The sequence below is a fragment of the Symphalangus syndactylus genome, chromosome 4, assembly GCF_028878055.3.
Source record: "Symphalangus syndactylus isolate Jambi chromosome 4, NHGRI_mSymSyn1-v2.1_pri, whole genome shotgun sequence".
Lineage (NCBI taxonomy): Eukaryota > Metazoa > Chordata > Mammalia > Primates > Hylobatidae > Symphalangus > Symphalangus syndactylus.
This window is the reverse complement of record NC_072426.2, coordinates 157,850,731-157,867,009: the sequence shown is the minus strand read 5'-3', so window position 1 is coordinate 157,867,009 and position 16,279 is coordinate 157,850,731. Positions and strand designations below refer to the sequence as shown.

At 43.5% G+C, this 16,279-nt stretch overlaps 1 protein-coding gene across 32 annotated transcripts in view; it reads right to left on the bottom strand.

Annotated features, from left to right (window-relative positions):
* The window catches only part of PRIMPOL (primase and DNA directed polymerase), a 46,037-nt gene that overhangs the window by 16,189 nt on the left and 13,569 nt on the right, over positions 1-16,279 (bottom strand). For 20 of the 32 annotated variants that reach the window (XM_063637704.1, XM_063637709.1, XM_063637706.1 and 17 more), the window contains exons 6-8: positions 13,476-13,623; positions 6,810-7,094; positions 684-846 (exon numbers count right to left, since the gene is read on the bottom strand). In XM_063637704.1, coding sequence (XP_063493774.1) covers positions 684-846; positions 6,810-7,094; positions 13,476-13,623 — 596 coding nt within the window. Of the gene's footprint in view, positions 1-683; positions 847-1,766; positions 1,914-6,809; positions 7,095-13,475; positions 13,624-16,279 lie in introns of all 32 variants that reach the window. The other 12 variants (XM_063637702.1, XM_055276536.2, XM_063637703.1 and 9 more) reach the window with 3 other exon arrangements.

Genomic DNA, 16,279 nt, shown 5'->3' with positions numbered 1-16,279 from the left:
CTATACAAATTATATGTATGTGCATACATGAAAAGAAAATGAGACATTTTAATAGTAAAATATTTCCAAATGCAATACCAGTAGTACTGTTTTCTTCTTTACAGAAGTGATAATCATTTTAGAAAAATTGGAAAATATAATAAATATAATCCTAAAAAGATACATTGAGAAAATTAAGTGTTCAAATATACATTTTACTATTATCTTTTAGCTAATGGAGAAAAGAGAAAAGTTAACTTAGAACTGTAAGAACTGGCTGGGCACAGTGGCTCACGCCTGTAATCCCAGCAGTCTGGGAGGCCGAGGTGGGTGGATCACCTGAGGTCAGGAGTTCGAGACAAGCCTGGCTAATGTGGTGAAACCCCAACTTTACTAAAAATACAAAAATTAGCCGGGTGTGGTGGTGGGCACCTGTAGTCCCAGCTAATTGGGAGGCTGAGGCAGGAGAATGGCGTGAACCCGGGAGGCGGAGGTTGCAGTGAGCCAAGATAGCGCCACTGCACTCCAGTCTGGGCGACAGAGCGATACTCTGTATCAAAAAAAAAAAAAAAAGAGCTGTAAGAACTGACTTTTTCTTAAGGTAGAATGAATTTAGATGATTTATATTTCAGTAATATACAATGCTATTCACTGTTTAATAAATATTCATGAATATAAAATGGCTTGATGCTGCTACTACATACCTGACATTGCTGACCAAGGAAGAGAGAAAATACTGATATTCATCAGAAACATCTTTTGACTGTATAGGAAAAAATCTGTTATCTTCAGTAACCTCCAAAGCCACACGCTTTCCTATTTTTGATGATTTATATAGCCGAAAGTTTCTATTTCTTGTATAAACTCCTACATCAAAAATTGATAAAACAACATGAAAGCATGTTTTCTGTTATTAGTTTTATAGTCAGCAAATATTAAATTTTTATATAGCATTAATAAAAAATAAATTTCTATATATAGCTGTAAACAAAATAAAATTAAAGCACTATAGCACTATACAAATTAAAATAAATTGCAGTCAGCATGGAGGAATGCCACATTCTGGAATAGCAAACTCGATTATTCTCCAGCAATTCTGCAACTGAAACAAATGGAAAAGCTCGATGCAGGTATTGGAAAGTCTGAGACAACCAGAGAGCTTCCAAGACAGTGAGGCTGTGCGGTGCTAAATTCCAGAGAAAAGGGAAGGACCAAGACCAACGAATATCTAGAATAAATCTAACAAATACGGATAAGATTTCTATTCAGTAAATTATACAACATTATAGGGAAACAGTAGAGAATACCTAAGTAAATAGATGGGCCTACCATGTGCATAGATTGGAAGACTCGATCTTATAAAAATGTCAATTCTCCCCAAGTTGATCTATAGATTCAAGGCAATCCAAATAAAAATTCTAGCAGGATTTTTTTCTGTGTAAACCGGCAAACTGACTCTAAAATTTAACTGGAAGTGCGAAAGGTCAAGAATATCCAAGAAATTTCAAAGAACAAATTTGGAGGAATTGTTTTTCCTAAAGACTTACAACAAAACTATATTAGACCGTGTGGTGCCTATCTAATATCTAAAACTATACTAGACAGGAATAGATCAATAGAACAATGCAGCAGAACAGGGTTTGGAAATAGACCAAAATATATGCAGCCACTGATTTATGGCAAATGTAGCGCTGCTGAGCAGTGGGTAAAGGACAGTCATTCCAACAAACAGTGCTGAGCCAAGCAGATCTCCACACAAGAAAAAATGAACCTTGACTCCTCCTCACCCAAGAAGCAAATCCTTTCCAAGTGGACTGTAGATCTAAACACAAAAGCCACGCCAGGTGCCGTGGCTTGTGCCTGTAATCTCAGCATTATGGGAGGCCACGACAGGAGGATCGCTTGAGGCCTGGGCAACATAGTAGATCCTGTCTCTACAAAAAATAAACAAATAAAAAAATTGTGTTGCTCTATGATACTTAGCAAGAAAGAGAGAGAGAGAAAGAGATGGGGGGGAAGAGAAAGGAAAGGGAAAGGGGAAGGGGAGGGGGAAGGGAAGGGAGAAGGGAGAAGGGAAGGGGGAAAGAGGAAGGGAAGGGGAAGGGGGAAGAGAAGGGAAGGTGGAAGGGGGAAAGGAAGGGAAGGGAATGGGGTAGGGAATGGGGTAGGAAAGGAGGAAGGGAAGGGAAGGGAAGGGGGAAGGGAAAGAAAGGGAAGGGAAGGGGGAAGGAAAGGGAAGGGAAGGGGGAAGGAAAGGGAAGGGAAGGGGGAAGGAAAGGGAAGGTAAGGGGGAAGGAAAGGGAAGGTAAGGGGGAAGGAAAGGGAAGGGAAGAGGGAAGGGAAGGGAAGAGGGAAGGGAAGGGGGAAGGGAAGGGAAGGGAAGGGAGAAGGGAAGGGAAGGGGGAAGGGAAGGGAAAGGAAGGGAAGGGAAGGGAAGGGAAGGGAAGGGAAGGGAAGGGAAGGGAAGGGGGAAGGGAAGGGAAGGCGGAAGGAAAGGGAAGGGAAGGGAAGGGGGAAGGAAAGGGAAGGGAAGGGAAGGGGGAAGGAAAGGGAAGGGAAGGGGGAAGGAAAGGGAGGGGAAGGGAAGGAGGAAGGAAAGGGAAGGAAAGGGAAGGTAAGGGGGAAGGAAAGGGAAGGGAAGGGGGAAGGGAAGGGAAGGGGGAAGGGAAGGGAAGGGAAGGAAAAGGGGAAGGGAAGTGAAGGGGGAAGGGAAGGGAAGGGAAGGGGGAAGGGAAGAGAAGGGGAAAGGGAAGGGAAGGAAAAGGGGAAGGGAAGTGAACAGGGAAGGGAAGGGAAGAGAAGGGGGAAGGGAAGGGAAAAGGGAAGGGAAGGGGAGGGGAAGGGAAGGGGGAAGGGGGAAGGGAGAAGGGAAGGGAAGGGAAGGGAAAGGAGAAGGGAAGGGAAAGGAGAAGGGAGGGGAGGAGAGGAGAGGGAAGAAAGATTGATTTAAAAGTGTTGTCGTCCATGCAATATACAGTTAGCTAACAGGGTGTAATGGAAAAAGCATAAGGCTTGGACTCAGAAGACTCTACTAAGTTTGCCACTAGCTAGCTATGTAATTCAGATCATCTATCCTTTACATGTGAAAGGAAAATAATAGTTTATCTTACAGGATTTATGCAGGTTAAATGAGGATTCCAGACAGCATTGGAAAAGACATAGAAAAGGCTTGCCAATCTATGTATCCTCTCCATGATGTCTTTGTTAGAAAAGTAAAAATGCTGAAGAAGCCCAAGTTTGAATTGGGAAAGCTGGAAAAGCCACTGGGGACGACACAGGTGCTAAAGTTGAACGAGCTGATGGATATGAACCACCAGTCCAAGAATCTGTTTAAAGTTCAGACTTCAAATAGTGGCAAATAAAAAGTGTTATTTGTGGGGAAAAAAAAAAAAAGTGTTGTCATATGCACTTGTAGTTCTAGCTACTGGGGAGGCTGAGGCAGGAGGATTGCTTGAGCCCAGGAGTTTAAGGCTGCAGGATCGTATCACTGCACTTTAGCCTGGGCAACAGAATGAGACCTTGTCTCTAAAAAATAATAAATTAAACATAAACATAAAAGGCAAAACAATAAGTTTTTAGAAGATAAGGAAGAAAAGCAAAAGAATACCTTCATGACTTTGGGATAGGCCAACTTTCTTTAACAAGATGCAAGAAACACTGACCGCAGAGGAAAATACTGATAAAATCAGACTACTACTACTATTCAATGACTCATGTTCCTCAAACATAAGTTAAGGGTGCAAAGGCAACCACAAACACACACCACACTTTACCCTTGAACAACAAGGGCTTCAGCTAAATGGCACCACTTATATGTGATTTTTTTTTTTTTTTTTTTGATACTGTTGCCCAGGCTGGAGTGCAGTGGTATAATCTCAGCGCACTGCAACCTCTACCTCCCGGGTTCATGTGATTCTCATGTCTCAGCCTCCTGAGTAGGTGGGATTACAGGCATGCACCACCATGCCCGGCTAATTTTTGTATTTTTAGTACAGATGGGGTTTCACCATGTTGGTCAGGCTGGTCTTGAACTCCTAACCTCAAGTGATCCACCTGCCTTGGCCTCCTAAAGTGTTGGGATTACAGGCATGAGCCAAATTTTTTTCAATAAGGATATTGGAAAATTTTGGGGGGACTTACAACAATTTGAGAAAACTCACAGATGAACCATATAGCCTAAAAAATTAGAAAATGTTAGAAAATAATTAAAAATAATTAGAAAAAGTTAAGTGTGTCATGAATGCATAAAATATATGTAGATGGCTGGTCTAAGTTATCATTTACTGTCATAAAATGTACATAAGTCTATTATAAAAAGTTAAAATTTATCCAAACATATGCACACCCTTGCTGACTGTACATAATGCCATTCGCAGTTAGCAAAATCTAAACGACCGTTTTAAAGATAGAGTATTAAATCATAACTGCATAAGATTAACCATAGTACATACTACACTGCCATAATAATTTCTTAGCCGCCTGCTCTTGCTATTGCGGTGAGCTCAGGTATCTGCTTACAACACAGTGTGATGCCAATCATCTCCATGTGAGCAGGTCATCGCACCAATCAATTGCGTTTCACAGTCAAAAGTGATCCTTGCAGTTCTCGCATATTTTTCATCGTGTTGAGTGCGATACTGTAAACCTCGAGTAACACCAGGGGATTCGTGATGCTGGAGGTGCTCCCAAGCAGAGAAATGTCATGACCTTACAGGAAAAGGCTGAATTGCTTGACATGTACATAGACTGAGGTCTCAGCTGCTGTTGTCACCGTTTCAGATGAACGATTCATCGTGTAAACAGATGACCTAAACTTACAGTATCGATAAATACAGTACAGTACTGTAAATATGTCCCATCTTCCTTATGATTTTCTTAACAACATTTTCTTTTCTTTAGCTTACTTCACTGTAAGAATCCGGTATACAATACATATACAAAACATGGTTAATCAACTGTTTATGTTATCAATGAGGCTTCCGGTCAAGAGTAGGCTATCAGTAATTAAGTTTTTGGGAAGTCAAAAGTTATACACCGATTTTTATCTGCAGAGAGAAGTTGGTTCCCCTAAGCCCTGCACTGTTGAAGAGTCAACTGTATATGATTCCAATTACACAGTAAAAATACAGGCAAAACTAACCCATAGTGTTAGAGGACAGAACAGTTGTTACCCCTGGGACAGAGGGAGGGGTCCTGACTGGAAGGAGGATGGAGGAAGTTGGGGGTCCTAGTAATCTATTTCTTGTCTTGGGTGGTGTGGTGACAAGGGGTGTTCATTCTGTAATTATGTATTTTTCTGTATAAATGTTACATACTTCAACAAAAAAAGTTTCTTATTTGGAAACGATTTCCCCATCCTCTCTGGATATGTAAGTAAATCCAGGCATATGTATCAAGAGTACCAGGGAGGTTTCCTTGCTAGTCCGGTAGCCTGACTTTCAAGGTTAGGTGTGCTATGACCTGGGGTACTGTGTTCTACTGGGGTAGAAGTAGAGACAGGTACTGGCCACTGCTGCTCTCCCTGGATCAACTTCCTGTTAACGCACTCTCCCTCACTGACTGCAGGCTAGTCCCACCCGGAGACGATATTCTGCTAATAAAGCAAAACCTGTCAGGCTTGGAAGAAGGTGCCTCTGCCCGTGTGGCTGCTTGACCTCACACTCCTCTTTCTTTCCAAGTTCTGGTGCTTGATTGCCAGAGGTGCTAGAAAACATGCAATCCAGCAGCAACACGTCCCTCATCTCGGTACCACTGTTGGCCTGGGAATCTGACCTATAATTTAAATCTACTTTCCCTCAACCTTTACACACTGAGCTCTCCGAGGTGTTCAAAGCCAACAGCAAAAATGCTGCTGTCTGGTGGGCGCAGTGGCTCACACCTGTAATCCCAGCACTTTGGGAGGCTGAGGTGGGTGGATCACGAGGTCAGGAGTTTGAGACTACCCTGGCCAACATGGTGAAACCCCGTCTGTACTAAAAATACAAAAATTAGCCGGGCGTGGTGGCGGGTGCCTGTAATCCCAGCTACTCAGGAGGCTGAGGGAGGAGAATCGTTTGAACCCGGGAGGCAGAGGTTGCAGTGAGCCGAGATCGCGCCACTACACTCCACCCTGGTGACAGAGCGAGACTCCATCTTAAAAAAAAGAAAAAGAAAAAGAAAAAGGAAAAACCTGCTGCTGTCATGGCTTTTGAAATGACAAGCTAGAGCCTGGGTATAAAAACGAGGTGCAGTTCACCAACGGGAGCTGTTGTGTTAGGGTCTCGATTGGCCTGTTGTTGAATCATGCTCAAGTCCTGTCAGCCCAGGGCTTCTGACATCCTCAGGCTCTGAGACCAGGGCCTAGCAAAGCCACACCAGATTGAGAAATCACTGGTTTGAACACAGCAAGAAAGCTGATGAAACGGGCCCTGCCGCTACCACTGAGATCTTCGGTGAGGAAAACACCCAGGCTCACCGCGCCACACGAGGACTGCTTTTATACCGAGTCTGCTTTTCAAATTTCTGTACTCTGACTTAACCTCTCAGCAGTCCTGGAGGAAGCTGGTCCAACTGTCCCCTGTAAAACTCCCTCAGCAGGAATCCTCTGGACATGCATAGCAGAAGCCAGCCACAGCCATCCTCTGCTGGGGCTCAGGCCAGCCTGGACCCCTCTAAGATCTCTGGAGAAAAACCTCACAGATTCCCAGCACCTGAACTCGATGGTTGCATCCTGCTGGCAACTTGGGCAGTGGAGGAAGCGAGAATCCCGAGCACGTGACGAGTGGGCACCAACCCGTCTCTCACGAAAGCACCAGGGCCGTCTGATGGAGACAGCTGTCAATCTTACTTACCGAGATCTACAAAAAGATGCTTCTCTCCCATGTTATTCTTCACAACTAGAAATGAAAGGTCAGGACTGCTTTGCTCAGCTGATCCCAGCCTCTGCAGTTTCTTTGAATTCAATGTCCAGCTTTCCTCTGTAGCCTCTTCTGTGAACATTTTGTCGAAAGAAAATCCTTGTCTTGCAGGTGCTTCCGAAAAATGGGGAAATCCGTGGCCTGTTGTTTCTGGAGCGCTATCATCTTCACTGCCAAGCAAGTCAAGAGCAGGCTGCAAAATTTTTCTCAAAAAATTACCTAAGGAAAAAAGCTATTATGATTCACCTGATTCTTCTTCTCCACACATCGTATCTTAAGGTCTAGCCAGGAATCCACATAGGACAATTTTACACAGAAAACCATTTTTTGATTTCTGGTTTCAAAACTGAGTTGCTGCCGGGAGCAGCAGCTCACGCCTGTAATCCCAGCACTTTGGGAGGCCGAGGCGGGCAGATCACAAGGTCAGAAGATCGGGACCATCCTGGCTAACATGGTGAAACCCCGTCTCTACTAAAAATACAAAAAATTAGCCGGGTGTGGTGGTGCGTGCCTGTAGTCCCAGCTACTCGGGAGGCTGAGGCAGGAGAATGACGTGAACCCAGGAAGCGGAGCTTGCAGTGAGCCAAGATCATGCCACTGCACTCCAGCCTGGGTGACAGAGTGAGACTCCATCTCACCAAAAAAAACAAAACAAAACGAGTTGCTATAAATTGTTATATGCCACTCCTGTGACTTCCTTTTGTGAAATCTTTTACCTTTTCAATTCCATTGACTTGGGAGCCTGGTGTCAGATGTAAACTAATTATCTTAGAAGGGAAAGTTCATTTGAGAAGATGCGTCAGTGCTGCCGGTAGGACCTGAGCCTAAGAGGCTGTCATCAAGAAAACACTACTTATTAATACACACTGAGAGGACTCATCTTCACATTCAATGATTAAAGAATGAAGGGCTCTCGTGCCCTTAAGGGATCAAAAAAAATAATAATAATAATGAAGAATGGGCCGGGCGCAGTGGCTCAAGCTTGTAATCCCAGCACTTTGGGAGGCCAAGGCGGGCGGATCACGAGGTCAGGCGATCGAGACCACGGTGAAACCCCGTCTCTACTAAAAATACAAAAAATCAGCTGGGTGTGGTGGCAGGCGCCTGTAGTCCCAGCTACTCGGAGAGGCTGAGGCAGGAGAATGGCGTGAACCCGGGAGGCAGAGCTTGCAGTGAGCCGAGCTCGCGCCACTGCACTCCAGCCTGGGCGACAGAGCGAGACTCCGTCTCAAAAAAAAAAAAAAAAAAATGAAGAATGAAGGTTTATATGAAGAAACTGCTGCTCAGCTAACAGACAGAAGCACTGAGGAAATCTGGGGGACTCGGGGTGCTGGCAAATTTCTCAAGAGCTTATTTTCTCTCCTTTACCTGCCACTACACGCCCTGCAAACCCTGGCTCTCACGGCCGTCAGCCCCTAGGCTGCTACTCCTACCTCTGCCTCAAACTGGGCACATGGTGGACTACGGCCTCGGAGCTAATATCCACAACAAAAGCAATTCGATACATTTACTGCCCTTCAACATCTATTCTAAGAACTCGGAGTAACAGCAGTACTATCGGTACCATGAAAAGTTGGTAAGAAAATCCAGAACTTCTTCAAACTCAGACATATTATTTACACCACGAAATCAAATAATTTGGCTATTAAGTTGCTTCATGTGTAACAATACTCAAGAAATGCAATACTGTAAGAAAAATTTAATTTTAATCTGTAGAACTGTTATTGTTTAGATTCATTTACCAGAAGGGCTTGGGCCCCTACATTATAACAAATGCATGCTCTAAATTCAAATTTTTCTGTCTTCACATTAGATTTAATTACTTACCTACTCAGCCAGGTGTGGTGGCTCACACCTGTAATCCCAAGCATTTTGGGAGGCTGAGGTGGGCGGATTACTTGAGGTCAGGAGTTCAAGACCAGCCTGGCCAACATGGTGAAACCCCATCTCTACTAAAAATACAAAAATTAGCCAGGTGTGGTGCTGGGCACCTGTAATCCCAGCTACTTGGAGGCTGAGGCAAGAGGATTGCTTGAACCTGGGAGGCGGAGGTTGCAATGAGCCAAGATCATGCCACTGCACTCCAGCCTAGGTGACAGAGTGAGACTCTTGTCTCACAAAAAAAAAAAAAAAAAAAAAAAAAATTACTTCCCTACTCAAAGAAACAAATCCAATTTCTTATAAAGCACTAAATGTCAAAATCAAAGCAAAAGCATTTGGTCCTTGCAATGATATGCTGGTACAGGATGGATTACTTCTGGAATGAGGGAGAGAAAGTAAACACCAAGTGAAAAGAAATCACAACATATCAAAGGACAACAAAGCAATATAAACCTAAACTGATAAAGCTAATTTTCCTGAAAACTTAACATTGCAGCTACTTGACCCCAGACATAAGAGAAGAGAGTGCATGGCTGCAGAAATGGTGGCAATGGCAGCGCTGGGAAGGCCACAGGTCTTGGAACCCTGGCATGGAGCGACCATGGCCAGGACCACGACATGATGACTGTCACCAGCATCAACGCTAACACACTGGTCCAGCAAACCACACTGCTTTCTACTTCCCTTCCAGGATCTTATTGCCCCCAACCCTCATGAGGACAGGAACTATCTTATTTGCTGGAAATAACTCAAAAGACTAGTCAGTCATAGAAATTTCAGGTATGACAGCAAACTGGCAGAAGAGTATTTTTAGGCAGATCAAGATCTATGATCTCTTACATTTAACTGAATTCTCTTTTCTGAAAGGCTGACAACAGCAACTAGAAATGTCATCAAAAGACACACTAAGGGAAGAAACAAGGAAAAATTCTGAATTACTTCATATTCTCTGCACCTCTGGATCTGGCAGCTCCTAATTCTAGGGGAAAGGGGCTGAGGTGACAGGCCAGGACAAGGCCTGATCACATCTCTCTAGCCACACTAGACCATTCACTGTCCCCAAATTAGCCACGCACTCTTATCTCTATAGTTTTGCTTATGCTGTTCGGACTGTAAAGCCTTTCTTACCTTTGACTATACAACGAAATCTTACTGAAAGCCCAGATGAATGCCATCGGCTTTCAGAAGCTACCTGTAGCAGAAACTGCTGGTATCTCACAAATTTCTATTCTCTCCTTCTTCCTGAGCAAGAGATTCTCAGCTTTCGGCCTGTGGCTAGTAGTCACGGGGCAGACGATGACCAGTAAACAGCAAGCAAACAAATAGCCTGTTTGGTGCTCTGCCTCCACACCCTGACAGCAGTCCCTCCTCACTATTCACGCATTCATTTCAGAAGGGATTTATTCAGATACCACTGAGCATGAAGGCTACACACTGCAGAAAGGCAGCAAGCACGGGGGCTGGAGTCAGAGACAGCTCAGTTTCTGTTTTGGCTTTGCCACCTGCCAGCTCTGTGACTTTGGTCAAGTCTAAACCTTAACATTCCCCAGCTGCTTAACAGGAATAACAACAGCACCTACCTTTTGGAGTTGCTGTAAGGAGTAAACAAGAAAATGAAATTAAGGAGTTAACACAGTGCCTGGCACATGTAACTGCTTAAAAAGCCTTGGTTGTGCAGCCTTAGGACAAGTCCCTAAAGGTATTTATTAACACCTTCTGAATGAATGCATGAATGTTAAGGAGGACCAGGTGAACAGACCACGTCGTGTAAGACAGCAGCAACAGCAAGTGCAAAGGCCCAAGCAGTACAGAAAATGTGGCCCATGATAGGAGCCAAATGAAAAGGGCAGGGTGGTGGGAGATGAGGCTGCCGACTTGTATTTATAATCGCTGTTGTTATTCTTATATTAATAATATTAGCAATATTATTGATATTTTTATTATGGGCTAAGCTCTGGAAATACAAAAGTTAAGAAGCAGTCCCTGCCCTAGAAAAACATTAAGTAGAATAAAGGAGATGACAAAGAAAACAGGAAATGACCTCAGGAAGTGGTAAATGCTTTGACACAATAAGCCCTGGAGGTTCTCTGCAACCCAGAGGAACACTAATCTAAGTAAGGCTTAGGGTTTGAGATGTGACAGGAACAGCTTCTCACATGGCTTGATGTCTACAGAATCCTAACAGGTCAGGTGAATCTGGAGGCACAACGGTTTAGACAGCGGCATCAAAAAGTTCAAAGGCCCAAGGACTAGAGGAAATGTGGCCCAGCATAAGAGCTGAATGCAAAGGGCAGGGTGGCAAAAGATGAGGCTGGAGCACAGCGGGCCTCGCTTTGCAAGCTGAGGCATCCACACTTTTGCCTGAAGGCAGCGAATAATCACTGGAGGGTTTGAGGCACACAGGTGGCAGAATCGGCTCACTCTAGCCAGCTGACTGGCTAAGTAGGGCGAGAGGCACAGAGGGCAAGGATGATACCAACGTGTCTATTTGGGTAACCGGTGACACCACTCACTGATACGCACATCACAGAGAAAATGTGCCTCTGGGGAAGGATGAGGAGCTCAGCACAGGACACGCCAAGTTGGAACTGTGTGGGGAGTGTTTAGAGGCAGTTGGCTGGATGGGTCTGACATCAATCTGGGCTGAAGATAAAGATTTCAGAGTCATCAGCATAGATGCATATCAAAGCCATGATGGTGGCTGATCATCAAGGGTGAGGATAGAGTGGGAAGAGGGCCAAAGATGGACTCTACCATTACTAATACCTAAGGGATTATGAGAAAACATTTTAAATGGTTCATTTTCAAGCCATGATAAATCTAAGTACTGGCAACCAGCCTGCAAATGTAACAAAAAACACGGCTCATGCACCTAGAAAGTCACAATAAGTGAACAGAATGTAGGAGGGTCAGCCCATAAAAAGGAAGAAAGTCTGTTATTGGAAAATCAAAACTCAAGTGGGGAAGGGGCTGGGGTATAACCTTATAAGGGGGATAACGAAACTTAGGCGATGTCTGGGAAGATTGTTAACCCCAAAGTACTCAGCCAATGAGGAACTGGGGGAGGGACTTGCGTGCTAAGAGATAAATTACCTGCTGTAACTGCCCTGAATGTGCCTGTCTACCAGACACCCAATCTTGTAAGGTCGTTATTAAAAGTCTCACTTTCGGTCAGGCACAGTGGCTCATGCCTGTAATCCCAGCGCTTTGGGAGGCCGAGGCAGGCAGATCACAAGGTCAGGGGATCAAGACCATCCTGGCTAATATGGTGAAACTCCGCCTCTACTAAAAATACAAAAACTTAGCTGGGCATGGTGGCACACGCCTGTAGTCCCAGCTACTCGGGAGGCTGAGGCAGGAGAATCACTTGAAACTGGGAGGAGGAGGTTGCAGTGAGCCAAGAACGTGCCACTGCACTCCAGCCTGGGCGACAGAGCGAGACTCCATCTCAAAAAAAAAAAAGTCTCACTTTCACTGTTCTCCATGCCTCTAAGTCCACTCTTTGGGTTTGGATGGGTGACTGTGTTTCTCACAGGATGAGGGAGAGAGACTGAGAAGGAACGTCCAGCTGAGCTACCAGGAAACAGGCAGGTGACGAGAGCCTTGTGAAAACAGCATGGTGGGTCTCTGTGGCCACCTTCCCCCAATCCAGAAATCACGTTCCTGGCTTTCACGCCAGTGCTTTAGTGACTATGTCCAGGCCTTTTACTCTAGGTGGCCGTGAAAATCTAAGACACTAGCAGCTCTGAACCGAATTACCTGTTACCTGAGCTTCAGTCAATCATCTGCTATTTGGACCCTTGCCCTACCCCTCCTTTGATAAGCACTCAGGATTTGGCTTTTATTCAGACCTTCATATGGTGTTCCCATTCTAACTACGTGTTTCTTCTTTGGACTGACTTTGTTTTACACCTGGGCCCAGGCCTGAGATAAATAATCTGGTTTCACTTTCAGACTCATACTTCTAGAATTATCCCAACCCTGAGGCTCTGCCTGGAACAATAAACAAGCCATCTTTGATACAACCTGGGACCGAAGCGCCAAAACAAGGCCGAAACAAAGGTCAGAAATCCAGAAACGAGACTGCAGATAAGGCTTGAAATGGAAAGGCCTCTCATGTACTTTCCAGGAAACTGAAATAAATCATGTTGGAGCAGAAACCACTATCTGGACATCGATGGCCATCCCAGTATCTATGATTAGAGATGCAAATGCCAAAGATGTCCTGAATAGATTGATGTGTCTAGAACAGAAAGACAGGTCTAAAGCTAAGGGAAGATCTTGAAAACATGAAGAAGCACATTGCCATTTTTTTTTTTTTGAGACAGGGTCTCACTCTGTTGCCTAGGCTGGAGTGCAGTGGTGTGATCTTGGCTCACCACAACCTCTGCCTCCTGGGTTCAAGCAATCCTTGTGCCTCAGCATCCTGAGTAGCTGGGACTACAGGCATGCACCACCATGCCCGGCTAATTAGTAGAGACAGGGTTTCGCCAGCTTGGCCAGGCTGGTCTCAAACTCCTAGCCTCAAGTGAGCCGCCCACCATGGCCTCCCAAAGTGCTGGAATTGCAGGTGTCAGCCACTGCACTCAGCCCACGTCGCATTTTTTAGGATAAGTTAATGACCATAAAACTTGATAAGTACGCACAAAATTTTAAGAGGAATAAGAACACATGAGTTTTGAATACAACTCCATGATTTTTAAAAAGCTGTGTACTTACCAACATGAATATTATCTTTAAATGCCACATCATGGAGCTGAAATATTAAATGCCGGCTGAATTTTTCATCAGTGCTAGAATCCAAGTTCAAAACATCTTCAGCTGAGCAATTAACACCGTATAACTCTTGAAGTGCTTTACACACATACTAAAAACACAAGTAAAATACAAATAATTTATATTTTTTGTTTTAAAATTTTTCTATGAGCAATAAGCCTCTCTTTATATATCATCTATGAATTAAAAGGTCATTAATTTCTGATCAGGTGCCGTGGCTCATGCCTGTAATCCCAGCACTTTGGGAGGCCAAGGCGGGCAGATTACTTGAAGTCAGAAGTTTGAGACCAGCCTAGTCAACATGGTAAAACCCAGTCTCTACTAAAAACATAAAAATTAGCCAGGCGTGGTGGCGGGTGTCTATAAGTCCCAGCTACTCAGGAGGCCAAGGTAGGAAGATCACCTGAACCCAGGAGGCAGAGGTTGCAGTCAGCCAAGATGGTGCCACTGCACTCCAGTCTGGGTGATAGAGACTCCATCTCAAAAAAAAAAAAAAATGTCATTAATTCATTTTTTCAAATGGTTTTAATTACCAGAAAGTGTCTACTTCATATTGAGCCTGAATCCAGCTCTAAGAATACAGCCTCTGAGACTACATGGCACTGGGCATGAAGCCCACGCACAATAGAAAGGCAGCAAGCACTGGGGCTGGAGTCAGAGACAGCTCAGTATCAGTTTTGGCTTTGCCATCTGCCAGCTCTATGACTTTGGTCAAATCTAAACCTTAACATCTCCCAGCTGCCAAACAGGAATAATAATAGTAGCTGCCTTTTGGAGTTGCTGTAAGGAATAAACAAGAAAATGAAATTTTTAGCACAGCACCTGGCACATGTAACTGCTTAAAAGCCTTGGTTGTGCAGCCTTAGGACAAGTCCCCAAAGCTTCAATTTTCTCATTTGCAAAATGAAGCTACTAAGAACTACCATGCAATATTATCTTGACATGAGCCAAAATGTTTATGAACTGCCGTCAATTTAGATACCTAAAAGTTAGGCAATAAATTGTATTTTTAGTGATATTTTGGCATTCTTATAACACCACACTCCCCTCATGCCCTCTGGCTTTACTCTTCTGTAAATTCTTTCTCAGAGAGGGCTTCCTTGATTTCCCTCTCTACATCAAATTCCCCCGTATACTCTTTTTCTCTTTATAGACTTACACAGCTACAATTTTCAGTTGATTTATGTGATTAGTTTGACATGTTTCCTCTGTATTACAGGGGCTCTTACTCCTTATTTGTTCTCTCCCTCTGTAGAAACAGAATCCCGATTTTTAGCTAGATTGGAGGCCATCCAGAACAAAGACTACATTTCCCAGGCTCCTCTGCAGCAGGGTGTGGCTGCTAAGTCTGGCCAATGGGATGTGAGAAGGAAAGTATGCCACTTCTAAGTGATCCTCTAACAGGCAAAGGGCATGCCCTCCCCTTCTCCATTTGTACTTACTAGAATGCAGACACTGTGGTATGAGCCATCTTGGACAATGGAGGAAGGCAACGTCTTAGGGACAGCAAAGCAACAAGCCTAGTCCCTAACAGTACAGAGCCACATTAGATATTACTTGGGGGAGAAATAGGTTTCTGTCTTGTTTAAGCCAGTTTAATTTTGGGTCTTTATTAGGGCAGCTAAATCTATCCTAATTTATTATCCTCCATTAGACTACAAAGTGTTTGCCATCAGAAATTACGTCTCTTTGACTTACCACTTGGTAATCCTAGTGCCTGGGCACAGTGCCTGACACTTAGTAGAGACTAAAAACTGTTTGATGAATGAAGTCAACTTCTGTACTTTCGGAGCTAGAGAATAAATTTAGTGACGCTTTAGGTAGGACAAGTAATCATATTCTCCTAAGTTCTATTTCCCAAGATTAACTTTAATTAAAACTTTAAGTTACTTAAATAATTAAATTATAAAATCCAGAAGTTAAACTTATATGAGTGGATAATGTTGCCCTGAAACATGGTCCTAATAAAATACATTAGCACCAGAATTCATTCTAACTGGGGAGAAGGGGCTTATTGAAATGTGTCAGTTTAGCCACTGAACCAAAGGGTATTTTACATTATCACCAGTTATTATTAATCATCTGCTAAATTAACATAAGAGCTAACCTAATTATGCCTCCTCACAGTAAGACTCAAAGGAAAAAGTACTTACTGGATTATAAACTTATTGCATACAAAGTAACCAATAAATGAAATTAATTTCAATGTAATCATTATAAAAAGCATTATATTAAGTAATCCAATGAGAACTGTTCTATCTACATGGTAAACATGTTAAATAAAAATGCTGTATAATTTTGAACTTAGATTTCTACAGTTTCTTCCAACAGTTTTGCTGATGCAGAAGATTAGCTGTTCAAGACTCATTTGGATAAAGTGGTATAAAGAATAAGGAGAAAAAAATTCTAAACAACTATATGTCTTTGACATACCAGTGTCTATTAATATGTGTTACAAATGAAATTTGCTCCAGTGTTCATTTCATTAGAAATATTTCTAGTTTCTAATGCAATGTGGTACTTCTTTGTTAATATGCAATGTTAAGTGGCAGTGAAAATCTCTGAATCGAGGTTCCTTGTAGCCCACAGAGAAACTACACGAGAAATCTTACTTTAGACTGTAGAAGAAATTCAGTACTTATGAATTATTAAAAACATAATTAGGCCAGGCACAATGGCTCACGCCTATAATCCGAGCACTTTGGGAGGCCGAGATGGGTATATCACTTGAGGCCAGGAGTTCAAGA